The sequence below is a fragment of the Hemitrygon akajei genome, chromosome 27, assembly GCF_048418815.1.
Source record: "Hemitrygon akajei chromosome 27, sHemAka1.3, whole genome shotgun sequence".
In the NCBI taxonomy this organism is placed as follows: Eukaryota; Metazoa; Chordata; class Chondrichthyes; order Myliobatiformes; family Dasyatidae; genus Hemitrygon; species Hemitrygon akajei.
Genome location: NC_133150.1, coordinates 47,645,663 through 47,663,540, shown reverse-complemented (window position 1 = coordinate 47,663,540; position 17,878 = coordinate 47,645,663). Strand labels below are relative to the sequence as shown.

The following is a 17,878-nucleotide window of genomic DNA, read 5'->3' as shown; positions in this document are numbered from 1 at the left end:
TTCTGTTTCCTGAGCACTTTTGGGTGTATCTTATGGATTTTGCACAACTGATCATGAAAATCACCTTGAAATTTCCTTATGGTGCACCTTTTCTTTTGAAATTGCCTACACTTGATATTCAATTCACAATTCAAGTCAGAATAACTGGTGCAAGATTAAGGAAGTCATTGTTGTTGGTCCACAAATCAATTCGAAGAATGTCTAGGGAGACCAGAGACAATCATACGGAAGGCATTCAAGTATGTTCTTAAAAATTTTCTTCCCAACTACAGAGCACCAAACCACTTGCAGCTGTTTGACAACATAAACGAGAGAAAATCCAACCAACACACATAAAACGCTGGAGGAACTCAGCCTGGCCTGGCAGCGTCTATGGAACAAAGTAAAGCATTGACTGTTTACTCTTTTCCACAGATGCTGCTTTGCTAGCTGAGCTCCTCCAGCGTTCTGTCCGTGTTGCTGACAACATGCTTCAAGCATACAAAACCATGAAGTGCAACATGTCACTGAAGATTCACTTTCTGCATTCCCATTTAGATTTCTCCTCTGCTAATCTTGGCGCTGTCAGTGACAAGCACAGTGAAAGGTCTCACCAGGACAATTCAGTCATGGAGGAATGGTATCAGGGCAACTGGAATCCCTCAATACTGGCTGATTATTGTTGGACACTAAGAGAGAAACCTCAGACACTGAGTACAAATGAAAATCATCAACAAAACAGTTTTAGCTTAGTCGAACTATCGCAAAGTATCTGCACCGTTATGCAACTGAATGCGTTATATTAAAAAAAAGTTAATTTCTTGTTTCTCCAAATTCTTATATGATATAAGTCGTCTGAAATTATATTTGTGTTCAGCTTCAAGCAAAAGAAATATTTGTGAGGAAGCAGCACTTTTGAAAAAAACATGTTGTCCAGTGTAATCAATCACCGCAGTTCAGCCTTTTTGTTTTCGTTTCTGTTTCCCCCCACCCGTGAGAAAACAGACTTCAGAAATGTGTCATTGGTTGTTGAAAAACCCTTTGGGATGTCCTGGGGTCATAGGTGATGCCACACCATCGCAGGCCTTTAATTTCAATATTCTCAATAACCGCTCAAGAGAGAGTGTAGCAGGGACCAGGTTTGTAGTCAGTGCTTGTGTTGCGATTTTGCCTGCTATTTTACTGGTCTCAAGTACTACAAAGGTCACAATGACATTTTGTTTCTGACGATGGGAAACGGCAAGTGCTGTTATCAAACTGAAATGACATTGAGACTGTTCTCTGTTTCAACCAACACATAAAATTTAACAGCTTGAACCTTGATCATCTTGTTTACAAGGGTGTGATAGATCAAATCTGACATATGAATTGTGGGGGGGAGGAAGCAGGTACCCTGGTGGGTGACCCTGTATTCCAGGGATACGGTGTAATTTTGCGGTTGTCTTTTTCATACGTTCTTGTTAAGTTTTGATTCAACTGTGAACTTTTCAGTGCAAGTGCAAAATCAAAACTTCAAAGTCAGAGTGCAAGAAAAGTCAGTGATTTTCACTGCCACCTGCCCGAGATGGAACACCGATAGGTAACACCATCGAGATGACAATTTCAAAAGCAGCACTTACTTATGAATTCTCAGGAATATAACGGCATTGAAGATACCGCAAATGTTTAATCATCTGTTAATGACGCACATCCTGTGTTTCTAATTGAAATTCTGATTAGTTGACATAATCTGGCACATTTCTATAGGTGCAGAAGATTTAAAATACGTATTAATTCACTCACAGACCAAGTGCCCAGAGCCGAAAGCTGTATGCTAGTGAATGGCGAGGAAAGAGGCGCAGAATGAGCTGATTCAGCTCGCGACTCCATGAGGTTTATTCGTCTCTGTGCTGAATTGGGGCCGTGGCCTGCAGCTAACGAACTACTGGGCCAGCTGAGGTGATGACCGGCCGAGGACTCACTTTCATGAACTTTAGTCATTTGCTTGCTTTTGTTGTTTGCATGAATCAGATCTATTGGGGGTTTCTTTGTTTAGTGGCTGCCTCTAAGGAGATGAATCTCAAGGTTGTATATCATATACAAACTTTGATAATAGATGTACTTTCAGCTTTTGGTTATTGGCCAAGCATTAACTTGGCGTTCCTCTCCACGGATGCCGCCTGACCTGCCAAATATTCCAAGCTTTGACAGCTACTATCAAAGGCAAACTCAAGACAGAATTGACTGCCTTTTAACTATGATGGAGGGGTGAAGATTAAAGATAAAAGATTAGCTTTGTTTGCCAGGTGTGCATCAAAACTTTGAAACATACATTATTTGCATCACATCAAATCGGAGAGGACTGTGCTAGGCAAATGTCACCACACTTCCAGCATCAACGTAGCACTCCCACAGTTCACTAACCCGAACTGTACGTCTTTGGTATGCAGGAGGAGATCAGAGTATCTGGAAAAAGCCCACAAAGTCATGGGTGAATGGCATGGTTATGATTGCCTTTATCAGTTAGACAATGAGTTCAAGATTTGGGGAGTTATGTTGCAGATTTATAAAACTCCAGTTGGGCCACATCTGTAACATTGCATTCAGTTCTGATTGCCCCATTACAGGAAGAATGTGGAGGCTTTCGAGAAGACCATAAGATATAGGAGCAGAATTAGGCCATTTAGCCCATCAAGTCTGCTCCGCCATTTCATCATGGCTGATCCAATTTTCCTCCCAGTCCCAATCACCTGCCTTCTCCATGTACTTTTTGACACCCTTACTTATCAAGAACCTATCATCCTCCACTCTAAACATCCCCAATGACTTGGCCTTCACAGCCATCTGTGGCAATGGATTGTACAGATTCCCCATCCTCAGGCTAAAGAAATTCCTCCTCATCTCTATTCTAAAGGGATGTCCCTCTAATTCTGCTGTTGTGCTCACTGGTCTTGGATTCTAGGTCCTAGGTCTATTGGAAATAGCTTCTCTACATCCACTCTTTCAATATTTGAGAAGCATCTGTGGGGAGAAGGAATTCATGTTGGCGCATCAATGTTGGCGGTTCCTCTGCCCACCGCAGATGCTGCTCAACCCATTGACTTCCTCCAGCAGATTATTTGTTGCTCTCAATTCCAGCATCCGTTGCCTCTATCGAGATTGGCGTTCCTTCTTTGAAGAGGCTCCTTGTTGTTTTCCCCTTGAGCTTGTAAAAACTAGTCATAGTTTGGGAAGACACTGTGCAGTGGGGTGCCAACAGTGCGAAGTGTGATGGGAGCGGATCTGGGAGCTCACAGCTCTCAGAGGCAACACCCTAGTTCACTGCTTGATGTTGGGTTTGAAAAATTGCCACTCGGAAGCAGTGGGTAGATAAACTTGATAAAGATACGTTAAAGGGTTTGTGCCGCATTATCACGCAACCCAAGTTTCAGCTTTGCACTGAAGGAAACATTGCTTTATAAAGCAAGTTTCTCGCTGGCTCCTCTTTCATTCAAGAGCTGCTGTCCACTGGTGTGGAGCCATGTCTACGTGGAACTTACAGAATATACATGATGACACCCAACGACCACATGTCACAGGATTTGTCATACTTCTCAGGACCGAGAACCTCTGGAGCTGTAAAGAGAGAAAAAAAAATTACTGAAGGTCATTCTCCCAACCACTTCCCTGTCCACTTGACCTCCAACCCAGAGCCCAAACTAATCCCGAACGTTGCCCTGGCTACAGTGCTGAGGTAATGCTTGGCTTCGTGACCCCATGGTCATCTGCTGGGCTGAATGCTGGGTATTTGCTGTCAATTACTATTGTCATGCAGTGACAAACCCTGCTTTGCAAACTATCCATACAGATCACTTCATACACAGTTCATTGAGGTTCAGTGCCGTGCAAAGGTCTTCACACTTTTACAAGAGGTGATTGATAAGTTTGTGGCCCAAGGTAGAAGGAGTCAATTTTAGAAAACCTTGCACATTTATTTTTCCTACATTTACACACTTAGTCCGGCGGTCGTGGAGCATACGGATCCCTTCTTCCTTCTTTGTAGAAGTCGGTGTCTTGGACCTCCGGAGGTGGTCCACGGCATGGGTGATTGATAAGTTTGTGGCCTAAGGTAGAAGGAGATGTTATTAACTTCAAACTTTCTGCATTTTCACTCAAAGAGTTAAACTGCATGTGCATGTAACAAGAGCTGTATAACTCATCTCCTTCAGCCTTAGGCCATGAACTTATCAATCACCCCTGCTGTGGACCACTTCTACAAAGAAGGGATCCGTATGCTCCACGACCGATGGACTAAGTGCGCACTTGTAGGAGGGGTCTATGTTGAAAAATAAACGTGCTTGGTTTTCTAAAATTGACTCCTTCTACCTTAGGCCACGAACTTATCAATCACCCCTTGTATGTAGCTAGTGTGCCGAAGACAAGCACGGTACTGTCGTAAGTTTATACATTACCATCCCCTTGAGTGCTTCACTGTCAGAGGTGAATTCAGGAACACAAGAAACTGCACAGAAGTGCTCTCAGCCCAAAACATCACAAAGCATCCCTCCCTACCGTACCCATAGGAGACTCTGCCTCCAGAAGGCAATGTCCATCATCAAAATCCCCACCATCCGGGCCATGCCATCTTCTCACAGATACAGGAAGTACAGTAGCTTCAAATCCCACACCACCAGGTTCAAGAACAGCAACCATTCAGTCCTTGAACCAACCCTAATCACTACAGTTTGGCAACACTATGATCAGTTTCATTACTTTGCACAACAATGGGCTTTTATTTGCTCTAATTGTGTTCTTTCTCCTAAAAAACTGCGTATAATTTAATTTGTATTTTTCTTCTGATGCTCTGTGCCTGTGATGCTGCTGGTAAGCTTTTCACTGCACCTGTCATTGTTTTTCTCTCTGTGCCTTGTGCCAACTTTGCCCTTTCTTTAACATTTCTGTCTGTTTTTTACAAGGCCGAGTTGCCAGCTCGACGCTCAGCCCAACACGGATGGAAAGTGTACAAGGAGCCGGCTGGATTCGAACCCGGGAGCACTCGCCTCGAAGTCCAGTGTGGAATCCACTACACCACCGGCCAGCGATATGAACTCGTGCAGGTGACAATAAAATTAACTCTGACGTTGAATGTCATACTGTCAGAGGTGATGTCACTCAGTAGAACGGGACCTCTCCCTGGTGACCAGCCAATATTAACAACAGTCAGTTTGACTGAACCACATTATCAGTTCCTTGTCATGTTTCTGGGATATATACTGCACAATCTAAATTGGTTTATTATTGACAAGTGTACTGAGGTGCAGTGAAGGACCCTGTTTTGCAGACCATCGATACAGATCACTTCATACACAGTGCATTAAGGTACAATACGGTCTGAGACACTTAGATATAGCTAGGGTGCCTAAGACTTCTGCACAGTACTGTAGTGATTGTATGTATTGCAGTGCCCTGCTGCCTCAAAAAAATAACAAATTTCATGACATATGTGAGTGATGATAAACCTGATTCTGATATGGGTCTCTATTGTGGACTGAGAGTGAGAAGGGGGCAGGGAGAGGGGAATCATGGTTAGGAAAAGGGGAAAGGAGAGGGGAGGGGAGTGGGAAGCACCAGAGACACATTCTGTAATGATCAATAAACCAATTGTCTGGAATCAAATGACCCTGCCTGGTGTCTCAGGGATGGGTGCCTCTGCGCCCGTGCCATACCCAGCCCCTGGCACTCCTTCTCTGCCACCTGTCCCACACCCCTCCTGAGGCGCTCCACCCTCACCATTCCCAACATCCTGCCAGATTTATAAACTCGCTCTCTGCTCCATGTTGGCAAACACAGTACTGTGCAACAGTCTTAGACACCCTAGCTATATATACTGTACGTACCCAAGACATTTGCATAGTACTGCAGTACAAGGGAAAACATTAACAGAATGCAGAATAAAGTGATACAGTTACAGAGGAAGTGCAGTGCAGGTAGTTAACGAGGTACATAACAAAGTAGGCGATGAGTCGACAGTCCACCTTATCGTACTAGGGAACTGTTCAATAGTCTTATAACAGCAGGGTAGAAGCTGTCCTTGAGCCTGCTGATGTGAACTTTTAGTCTTTTGTATGTTCTGCCTGCTGGGAAAGGGGAGAAGAGAGAATGTCCAACATGGGCAGAACCTCCTGCAAGCTCTGAGAGTCCTTTTAACTCTGCTCCTGACGGAAGTGTAGACAGAGTCCATTGAAGGGAGGCTTGCTCCTGTGCTGAGCTGAGCTCTGTGCAATTTCTCATGGCCACGTGCACAGCAGTTGCCACACCTTGCCGTTATGCATCCAGGCAGAATGCTTTCGATGGGGCTTCAGTTAAAAATCGGTAAGAGTCGACGGGGACATGCCGAATTTCTCCAGCCTCCTGAGGAAGTAGAGAGATTGGTGAGCTTTCCTGGTTGTGTCATCAACAATTACACGAAGGTGTGAAGAATAGGTGTACGGACTATGTGAAAGCAGGAAACGATCAGCAAAACTGGACATCATTAGCTTCAGCAGAACAGTGTAGGCTGGACCTGTTCCGGTGCTATACTATTTACGTTCTATTGTCTATATGTGACATTGAATTTCAGGAACATGCTGCTGATTAAAAACTAAAGAATGACGAACAGCTAGAATGAGATGCAGTTTCAGCAGATTTTCAGGTCTTATCAATATCAGTTTGCATCGGCGTTTGGTCTTCAAAGGGACTGTTTATCTTGCAGACTCAATACCACTCCCTCTTGATCTGTTTCCACGTCTATGCAGTGAGCAGAGCTTGCTCTAGAACTGAACCTTGTGGGACACCACTACCCACTGATAACCACTCTGAAAAAAACTCCCATTTTGCTTGTGTTCTTGGAAAAGTTAGCCTTCTGCCGTTCAGCTCATGCGTTCCTTGCAGTTTTCATATTATGTAAAATAGCAGCACACAGAGATGCAGTGGCTTCTCCAGCTCCAGTAACAGTACCAATTTTAAATCCTTAGATCATGTTTCAAAGTTTCGAGTCAGGGATTTCAGTCACCCAAAAGCTCCACAAATACAGCAGGTTGAATTCTTAGACAAACTCACTTTTATTTCCTGTTCACGGACTGGCTGCTTCACTGCCGTGAAGGTGGAAGCTGCACAGCATTCACAACAGAACAGGCAGAGTCAAAGGCAGAGACTTCCCCAAGCAGCAAGGCTGATCAATCCTTCCACCTGCTACCCACCACCACTATTTATTGAGATACAGTGCAGAACAGGCCCTTCCAACCGCACTGGCCAGCAATCCCCCCCCCCCAATTTAAAATTAGCCTCATTACGGGGCAATTTACAATGACCGATTAACCCACCAACTGGTATGTCTTTGGACTGTGAGCACCAAGAGGAAACAGTCACAGTCATGGGGAGAACATACAAACTCCTTACAGGCAGCGGCAGTAACTGAACCTGGCTCGCTGGTACTGTAAGGTGTTGTGCTAACCACTACACTACCGTCCTGCCCCAAATTTTATCATTTCTTGTCAGAATCACCTCATGCACGACAATTCTCTGCCTAGCACCAGATTATGGACATCCAACCAATCAGAATCAGGTTTATTATCACCGGCATGTGACATGAAATTTGTTAACTTAGCAGCAGCAGTTTAATACAATACATAATATAGAAGAAAAAAACAAAATAAAATAATAATAAATATATCAGTTACAGTATATGTATATTGAATAGATTCAAAATAGTGTGGAAAAACAGGAACACTATATATTAAAAAAGTGAGGTAGTGTCCAAGGGTTCAATGCCCATTTAGGAATCGGATGGCAGAGGGGAAGAAGCTGGTCCTGAATTGCTGAGTGTGTGCTTTCAGGTTTCTGTATTTCCTTCCTGATGGTAGAAATGAGAAGAGGGCATGTCCTGGGTAATGGAGGTCTTTAATAATGTACGCTGCCTTTCTGAGACACCGCTCTTTGAAGGTGTCCTGGGTACTTCGTAGGCTAGTATCCAAGATGGAGCTGACTAAATTTACAACCCTCAGCAGCTTCTTTTGGTCCTGTGCAGTAGCCCTCCCCCCATACCAGAGAGTGATGCAGCCTGTCAGAATGCTCTTCACAGTACATCTATAGAGGTTTTTGTGTGTATTTGTTGGCATACCAAATCCCTTCAAACTCTTAATGAAGCATAGATGCTGTCTTGCCTTCTTTATAACTGCATTGATATGTTGGGACCAGGTTAGATCCTCCGAGATCTTGACACCCAGGAACTTGAAACTGCTCGTAAACACAAAATATTCTGCAGATGCTGGGTGTCGAAGCAACACGCACAACACACACTTTCCCCTTACTGGTTTTTCACCTGGCACCTACCAGCCTTCACCTTCCCACGCTCCCCCCACCTTCTTTATAGGGCCCCTGCCCCCTCCCTCTTCAGTTCTGACGAAGGGTCTCGGCCCACGGATGCTGCCTGACCTGCTGAGTTCCTCCAGCGTGTTGTGCATGTTACTTGAAACTGCTCACTCTCTCCACTTCTGATCCCTCTATGAGGATTGGTATGTGCTCCTTCGTCTTACCCTCCCACAATCAGCTCTTTCATCTTACTGACGTTGAGTGCTGGGTTGTTGCTGTGACACCATTCCACTAGTTGGCATATCTCACTCCTGTACACCCTCTCGTCACCTCCTGAGATTCTACCAACAATGATTGTATCGTCAGCAAATTTATAGATGGTATTTGAGCTATGCCTGGCCACACAGTCATGTGTATATAGAGTAGAGCAGAGGACCAAGGACACACCCCTGAGGTACACCAGTGTTGATCGTCAGTGAGGAGGATATATTACCACCAATCCACACAGACTGTGGTCTTCTGGTTAGGAAGTCAAGGATCCAATTGCAGAGAGAGGTACAGAGGCTCAGGTTCTGCAACTTCTCAATCAGGGTTGTGGGAACGATGGTATTAAATGTTGAGTTATAGTCAATGAACAGCATCCTGACGTAGGTGTTTGTGTTGTCCAGGTGGTCTAAAGCCGTGTGGAGAGCCATTGAAAAAGGTCTGCTGTGGACCTATTGTGGCGATAGGCAAAATGCAATGGGTCCAGGTCCTTGCTGAGGCAGGAGTTCTGTCTAGTCATGACCAACCTCTCAAAGCATTGCAGCACTGTATAAAAGCTATTTATAGTTTTTAAAATTTTTGTGTTCTTCCTTATTTTGTACTTCTGGTGCTGCCTTGGATACGGAGTAACAATTATTTTGTTCTCCTTTGCACTTGTGTACAAAAACAGCATTAAACAATGTTGTATCTTGCCAGAGGTTCCCCAAAAGGACACTCCCATCAAACACTAAAATGAATATCAACTCCAGAAGGTTCTCTCTCTCCTGAGCCAATTGGCCAGCAAGACTCCCAACCAGGGGTTTGCAACCCTGGGTCCAAGGACCCCTTGCTTAATGGCATAAAAACAGAGGTTGGGACCCCTGCCCTCAATGAAGGAACTAATTGTGACCAAACACATTAAAAGGCCAATCATATGAGGAATGTTTAATGACTCTAGACTTGTACTCACTGGAATTTAAAAGAATGAAGGGGTTCTCATTGAAACCTATCGAATATTGTAAGGTCTGGATAGAGTGGATGCAGAGAGGCTGTTTCCAATAGTTTGGGAGTCTAGCATCAGAACAGAGGGATGTCCATTTAGAACAGAGATGAGGAGGACTTTCTTTAGCCCGAGGGTGGTGGATCTGTGGAATTCATTGCCAGAGGCAGCTGCAGAGGCCAAGTCATGGAGTGTATTTAAAGCGGAGCTGATAGATTCTTGTTAAGACAGGGTGTGAAAGGTTACGGGAAGAAGGTCAGGATAATAGGGTTGTGAGGGGAATGGATCAGCCATGATCAAGTAGCGGAGCTGATGATTCAAATGACCCAATTCTGCTCCAAGGTCTTATAGAATACAGGCCTGCAGACTCTCTATACACTAGAGGTCAGGAATGAACTTGGGTTACAGGAATGTGGGATAGCAGTACTACCTATACCTCTCTCCCTATCCATCCACCCTGAAGGGTCCTGGTCTGAAACATCGAGTGTTTATTTCCCTCCATAAGTGTTGCCTCTCCTGCTGAGTTCCTCCAGAGTTGTGCACATTGTTCAAAATCTCCATCATCTGCAAATCCCATCCATCCATCAGTGTGTCTGTCCCGAAGAGCCTCGGCCCAAAACGACGACCATTATTCCCTTCCAAAGATGCTGCCTCACCTGCCGAGCCCCTCCAGCATTTTGTATGTGTTGCCCAAGATTTCCTGCACCTGCAGAATCTATCTATCTATTGCTCTAACAGCTCTCTTTAACCTATGGATGGATCAGACTATGTAAACTCGGGGATCTCCAAGCTAATCCTAATGGACTGATTCCCTTTGCCCAATCTACCCCTCCCACATCCTCTGCAACTTCAAAACAATTCCTTTCATCTCTTTCCCAATTCAAACAAAGGGTCTTTGACCTGAAGTGATAGTTCTGCTTCTCTTTCCACAAATGCTGCCCAACCCAATGTTTCTGCAATCTCCAGTGCTGGAGAAACTCTACTGGCCCCTCTCCACAGTTCACCTCACTGAAACTGACAGAGAATTCTCCACCAATCTTCCTTGAGCTTCTTAAAATCATTTTGAGCTTTCCTCCATTAGGGCTCACAGTTAATGCAACTCTATTACAGCTCAGGCTGTCAGAGCTCGGAGTTCAATTCCAGCCCCATTTGTAAGGAGTCTACACCTTCTCGCCATGAATGCCTGGCTCTCCTCCAGGTGCTCTGGTTTCTTCCCACAGTCCAAAATATTAGTTGGTTAATTGGTCATTGTAAATTGCTCTCTGATGAAGCTAGTGTTAAATAGGTGAGTTGCTGGGCAGTGTACTTCTCTAAATAAATAAAGAAATTTCCTAAAGATTCCCTACATTCTTCTTTTATTTTAATCAAATTCTGTGAAGCATATGCCTAACCTCTATTTTCCATTATATTCCATTATTCCTTCCAACCTGTTTATCACTGCCCTGTAATTTGTCTTCATCCAGTCAGGGCTCCTAGGTTCAAATTTGCTCTCCACCTAAAGAATGATCTTTAACTTGCACAACATGTAGTCACTGCACTCGAAGTTTCATTTGTACGTTCAGTCTGATTCATCGTGACATTTATAACTAAGTCCAGCCATGACTAACAAGCAGTTTCAAAGGATCCACCACATATTTCAGAAATCTCATTTCCTCATTTCAAAGGACTTCATCACTGTCCCAAATAACACATGGGCAACTCCATCAACCAGAACTCTTTGGAGGACCTAGACCCATCTTAAATAACATCTTTGATCATATTGACCACACTGGTTCTCCTTAACCAACTCAACTCTCCTCACCTCATGTATTTGCCCTTTCAACATTATCCCTCTGTTTACATTCATAATCTATCCATCTATCCAATGAGCACAGTGGATAGAGGGGAACAGATGGACATTATTTACTTGGATTTCCAGAAGGCGTTTGATAAGGTGCTGCATAAAAGACCTTATCCATAAGATAAGGATGCATAGAGTTGTGGGGGGTGGGGGTGATGTATTAGCATGGATATAAGAGTAGTAACTAATAGAAAGCAGCGACTGGGATACATGGGTGTTACTCTAGTTGGCAATCAGTGGTGAGCAGTGTGCTGCAGGTGTTGGGGCTGGGCCCACAACTGATCACGATATACATTAACGATCTGCAAGAGGGGACGAGTGTAGTCTATCTAAGTTCGCTGATGAAACTAAATCGAGTGGAAAAGCAAATTATGCAGAGGATACGGAGAATCTGCAGAGGTATACAGATAGGTTAAATGTGTGGGCAAGGGTCTGTTAGATGGAATAGATGTAACATCTTTGGAAACCAGAACACCTGGAGGAAACTCACTCGGTCACGGAAAAAATGCACAAATTCCTTGTAGAGAACAGTGGGAATTGAACCCCAATTGTTGGCGTTGTAAAGCGTTGTGCTAACTGCTACACTATCGTGCTAACCAATCACGTGTTTCATCCCAATCTGTTTATTTTCAGATGGCCAGCTCTGTGTTAGTACTGTTAAGTTCATCGTGTTCAACAGTCCTTTTTATTTCTGATGACCTGCCCATTGCAACATATATGCATCTTATTTCACATGACCAGTGTGCATCTAGTCCTCCCTCCTCAACACTGTTGACCTTGGGAGGCTTAAAGTTCAAAGTACATTTATTATCAAAGTACGTATACTATATACAACCATGAGATGTGTCTCCCTACAGGTAGCCACAAAACACAATAGAACCCATGAAAAAAGACCGTTAAAACCCCAAAGTGCAGAAGAAAAATAAACCATGCAAACAATAAAATAAGCAAGTAACATTCAGAACTGAAGTTCTTGAAAGTGAGATCACAGCCACAAAGCCAGTCAACACTGGAGCCGATCCAGGAACCTGAAGCCTTTTGGCACAGCTGCAGTTCATCGCAAAGACGAGTAAACCTCACTGAACAGCAAGCTGAACACCATCCCTCACATCACAAAGCACATCATCAGCGGTAGATCACAAAGGTCTAATAAGAGGTGTGATGAAGAGAGTATAATCTGGATTCCACTTCTTTTTAGAAATAACATCATCTCTATTGGACATTAAAGTTCAAAGTTCTTACGGTCAACGTCAACAGAAACATGACACAACAGCAACTCCACTATCATCATTTTTCCTTGTCCCATCAGAAGACAAAGGCTTGACTTTTGCAAAATCAACTCCCTCTGATTTCCAGTGTTGAATTTGACTGGATGAATAACAGAACCATATGCTTATTTTAGCAGTGACAGTGTTTCTGCCCTTAGTGACATGTACAAAAAAACGTATTTTCCAAATCATGACAAGTAATTCACCCAGTCTCGAGATGCTCGAATGACTAACTGCAACAAGACTTTTGAAACAGTTTCGAAAAGTGAACTTGTGCTGCACATAAGTTTCACTACAAGGTTTTGCCTGCTGAAGTCAGACTGGTAAACTTACCCACATAATAAGGGGTGTAGCAAGGAGTGGCTAGTGAATTATAGCTAGTAGTTTCTTTGGCAAAGCCGAAATCTGTTAGCTTTAGTACAGCGTTGGGTCGTTTGGAGGTGTACAACAGATTCTCTGGCTGAAACGAGAGAAAAAAAATTAATTTAACCATGGAAATAGTTTAAAATCCAAGTCTCTTGTTGCAAGTTGTTGATGTTGCTGAATGAAGCTAACCGCAATCAGGACACACCACAGGCCCGTTCGTAACCCAGAGTAGGTGAAGGTTAAAAAACCAGAAGTGGGCGTTCGGACAGTTCAGAGAAAGCACTTTCACTTGTGACGGGATAGAGGCCAGAGCCGAGAGCAATGCCTCTGAATCTTAGAAAAAAATCGGCTTCCCCAGCCACTCTAAACCACAGTCTGCCGATTGGTTACAAAGAGGTGGTCACTGGACAGGTTGTGATCTAACCCAGCCAGTGGCAGGTGGGAGAGGTGGAGGGGGCAACGAATGAAATCGAGTTCAGGTAATTTGAACTCGATTTGAAAAGAGTGCACTATTTTTAAATGTACAAATTGTAGTTTTCCTATTTTCCTCCAGTTATGCTGTAGCTGTGAAAGGTAATATACAAGAAAGCCTTAATTCTCACTTGCTCCATTATAATAATTAATGTGTCCACTTTCCCCTCAATTTAGGAATACTTATGGAGGCATCTTTCTCCCTGAACATCCTTTCAATGTTCTCAAAAGTTTATTATCAAAGTATGTATATCTCACCATCTACTACCTTGAGATTCATTTTCTTGCAGGCATTTACCAGGGGCGGCATGGTAGCCTAGTGGGTAGCACAACACAGGTGATCAGGGTTCAATGCCTGTGACTGCCTGTAAGGAGTTTGTACGCTCTCCCCATGACTTGTGGGTTTCCTCCTGATGCTCCAGTTTTCTTCTGAAGACCAAAGATGTACCAGTTGGTAGGTTAATTGACCATTGTAAATTGCCCATGATTAGGCTAGGGTTCAATCGCGAGATTGCTAGCAGCAGCAGCTCAAAGGGCCACACTGTATCCCAATAAATTAAGAAATATAACAGTATTTATGGGATTGGACTGAGAGCCAGCACATACTCGATGGGCTGAAGGCCTTCTTTTCCTCACAGGCATTTACCAGGGGTGGCAGAGTAGCATAGTAGTTAGCAGCAGAGGTTCCCAACCATAGAGCAACACGATCAAGCAAGGGGTCTGTAAACCAAAGGTTGGGAACCCCAGTTCTATGTCATAAGAGTTTGCATGTTGTTTGCTTCTCTGTCTTTGTGAGGAGTTTGTTGTTGATGCAATGAATGTCAGGGTAGTATATGGCCACATGTATGTATATTGACAATAATTTTATTTTGAACTTTGAACCCAGAAGAGTATGAAAGCTGGATCCTGTTCTCCAACAAAACCCTTAGTAACAGATATGATATATTGTCACAGACATTTTGTCCAGGAAAGGAGAGTCTAGTACTAGAGGGCACAGGTTTAAGGTGAGAAGGAGAAGAGTTAAAAGGTGATCTCAGATGCAATTTTTGGGACATTTAAACAAGTACAGAGATGGGAAAGGTTTAGGGGAATGTGACCCAAATGCAGGAAAATGGGATTAACACAGATGGTCATCTTGGTCAGTATGGATGAGTTGGGCTGAAGGGCCTCTCTCTGCAGATTAACTCTATGAATCTATGAAACTGTAGCAAAACCCTCTTTGTAACAAAGGACATCATTTTTATTTGGCTCCCGTAATACTGGCATGATTACCTCCTACACTCACTGGCCACTTAATCAAATACCTCCTGTACCTAATAAAGTGGCCACTGAGTCCTGGTGAAGGGTCTCGGCCTGAAACATCAACTGTTTACTCTTTTCCATAGACGCTGCCTGACCTGCTGAGTTCCTCCAGCATTTTGTGTGTGGCCACTGAGTGTATGTCCATGGCATTCTGCTGCAGTTGCCCATCCATTTCAAGGTTCGCTGTGTTGTGTGTTCAGAGATGCGCTTCTGCACGCCGCTGTTATAACACTTGGTTATTTGAGCTACTGTCGCCTTCCTGTCAGCTTGAACCAGTCTGGCCGTTCTCCTCAGACCTCACTCATTAATACGGCATGTTTGCCAACAGAACTGCTGCTCACTGGATGTTTGTTTGGTTTTCACAACATTCTCTGTAAACTCTAGAGACAGTTGTGCATGAAAATCCCAGGAGATCAGCAGTTACTCAAACCACCCTGTCTGGCACCAATAATCATTCAACGGTCAAAGTCAATTAGATCACATTTCTTCCCCGTTCTGATGTTCAGACTGAAAAACAGCTGAACCTCCTGACCGTGTCTACATGCTTCTATGCATTGAGTTGCTGCCACAGGATTGGCTGATTAGATATTTACATTAACGAGCAGGGGTACAGGTGTACCTAATAAAGTGGCCACTCACTGTCAACTTAGAATTAGATTTTAGAGAAGATTTGCAGTTTATGATTCAGAATTTTCATTTCCCACAAAAAATAACAGGCTGCTCGAGGAGCCCAGCAGGTCAAGCAGGATCTGTGAGGCAAAGGAGAAATCAACATTATGGATCAAGACCCTGTTTCATGACATTTCATTAAATAGCTTCCAACAATATAAAGGAATACTCTCAACCTTTCTTTCTTCCCCCTCTGTTGTTTATTGTCAGGAAACACTCTCAAAAGGAATCAATACTAGAGAGATATAACTACATATACAGTACCGTGCAAAATGCCTTAGGCACACATATTTTATATATAGATAGATAGCTAGGGTGCCTAAGACTTTTGTGCCGTACTGTAGTAATTTTAGTCAGTCCATGTCCTCCTCTACTGCCGCGGTGAGGCCACACTTGGGTTGGAGAAGCAAAGCCTTATATTCCTTCTGGGTAGCTTCCAACTGACGGCATGAACATCTATTTCTCGAACTTCTGGTAATTTCCCCCCACCCCTTCACCATTCTGCATTCCTGCTTCCCTCTCTCTTCTATCTTGCTATCTGCCCATCACCTCCCTCTCGTGCTCCTTCTCCTTCCTTTTCATCCCTGATCTTCTACCTTCTCCTATTAGATTCCCTGTTATCTCCTCCAGCAATCAATTTCCCAGCTCTTTACTTCACCCCTCCCCTCTCCTGGTTTCACCTATCACTGGTCACCTTGTGCTCCTTTCTCCCCTCCTTCCACCTCTTGCTTTGACTTCACATCTTTTTTTCCAGTCCTGAGGAAGGGTCTTGGACCAAAATGTCGACTGTTTCTATAGATGCTGCCTGACCTGCTGAGTTCCTCCTTGGATTTTGCCTTAGATTTCCAACATCTGCAGATTTTATCGTGTTAGGAATTTTATATATTGCAATGTACTGAGGCTACAAAAAGAAACAAATTTCATTGCATATGTGAGTGATGATAAACCTGATCCTGATATGGGTCTCTATTGTGGACTGAGAGTGGGAAGGGGGCAGAGAGAGGGGGAATCATTGTGGGAAAAGGGGAAGGGAGAGGGGAGGGAGCGGGAAGCACCGGAGAGACATTCTGTAATGATCAATAAACCAATTGTTTGGAATCAAATAACCTTGCTTAGTTTCTCAGGGCTGGGTGTGTCTGCACCAGCACTATCCCCGCTGCCCCTTGCACACCTTCTCTGCCACCTGTCCACACCCCTCCCGTGGTGCTCCACCCTCACCATTCCCAGCTTTCTTTGCTCCCACCAAATTTACAAACACCCTCTCCCCTCCATGTTGACAAATGTAGTATTGTGCAAATGCCTTAGGCACCCTAGCTATACATATGTGCCAAAGACTTCTGCACAGTACACACACGTCACTGTAGACTATCCCAAGATTCATTTTCTTGTGGGCATTCACACTAGAACACAGAAATGCAACAGAATTAACGATTAAAATTGCATACAAAGACTGAGAGAAGACAATGTGCAAAAGAAAGACGATCTGTGCAAATACAAAAATAAATTTTATTGAGAACACTAGTTGTAGAGTCCTTGAAAGCGACCCTGAAACTGGCCGTTAATCGAAAGTGTTTCACAATTGCTGGAATCTTGCAACATGATGTCTAACACAGCATCACTTGACACAGCTTAAAGTCAAATGTGATGTGCAACACAAGGTCAGTTTCGAAAGGAAAAGAAATTACATTTCCACATTCCATGGGGGTTTCGAAACTGTTCAATAATCTGGGACAAAATTAGCTCAACAGTGAAAGTTCAAAATAAAAGCAATATATTAAGATGAAGAACTAAATGGTAAATTGATCATGGAAGTCAGTTACTGTGTAAAATGAAAAAAGTACAGTGAAAGAACATTATCTCGACATTCAAACTTAATTTTATTTTAAATCAAAGTATGTATACTGTATACAACCTAGTGATGTGCATATTTGTAGGCGTTTACTGGGGGGCTGCGGGGTGGTAGTGTCAGCGGAGGTTTACAAAAGATGGGGGTTGACGGTTTGTCTCCAGAGATGGAAACAGAGAGATCAGGAAAGGGAAGAGAGGTGTCAGAGATGGACCAAGTGAATTTAAGGGCTGGGTGGAAGTTAGAGGGAAAGTTGATAAGCTCAGCATGGGAGCATGAAGCGGCACCAATGCAGTCATAAACGGAGTGGAGGAAGAGCTGGGGAGTATAACCGGGGAAGGCTCCGAACATAGACTGTTCTCTATAGCCCACGAAGAGGCAGACATAACTTGGGCCCATGCAAGTACCCAAGGCTACCCTTGGGTTTGGAGAAAGCGGGAGGAGTCCAAGGAAAAAATTGTTCAGGGTGAGGACCAGTTCTGCCAGACAGAGGAGGGGGATTGGTCGGTTCTTTTGTCAAGAAAGAAGTGAAGGGCTTTGAGGCCTTCCTGGTGGGGAGGGGGGGTAGAACTGTATAGGAACTGAAC

At 43.8% G+C, this 17,878-nt stretch overlaps 1 protein-coding gene across 2 annotated transcripts in view; it reads right to left on the bottom strand.

Moving 5' to 3' along the window:
- The window catches only part of LOC140717362 (MAP kinase-activated protein kinase 2), a 199,269-nt gene that overhangs the window by 20,694 nt on the left and 160,697 nt on the right, over positions 1–17,878 (bottom strand). For both annotated transcript variants that reach the window (XM_073030875.1, XM_073030876.1), the window contains exons 5-6: positions 12,971–13,097; positions 3,498–3,573 (exon numbers count right to left, since the gene is read on the bottom strand). In XM_073030875.1, the coding sequence (XP_072886976.1) occupies positions 3,498–3,573; positions 12,971–13,097 (203 nt within the window). The remainder of the gene's footprint in view (positions 1–3,497; positions 3,574–12,970; positions 13,098–17,878) is intronic.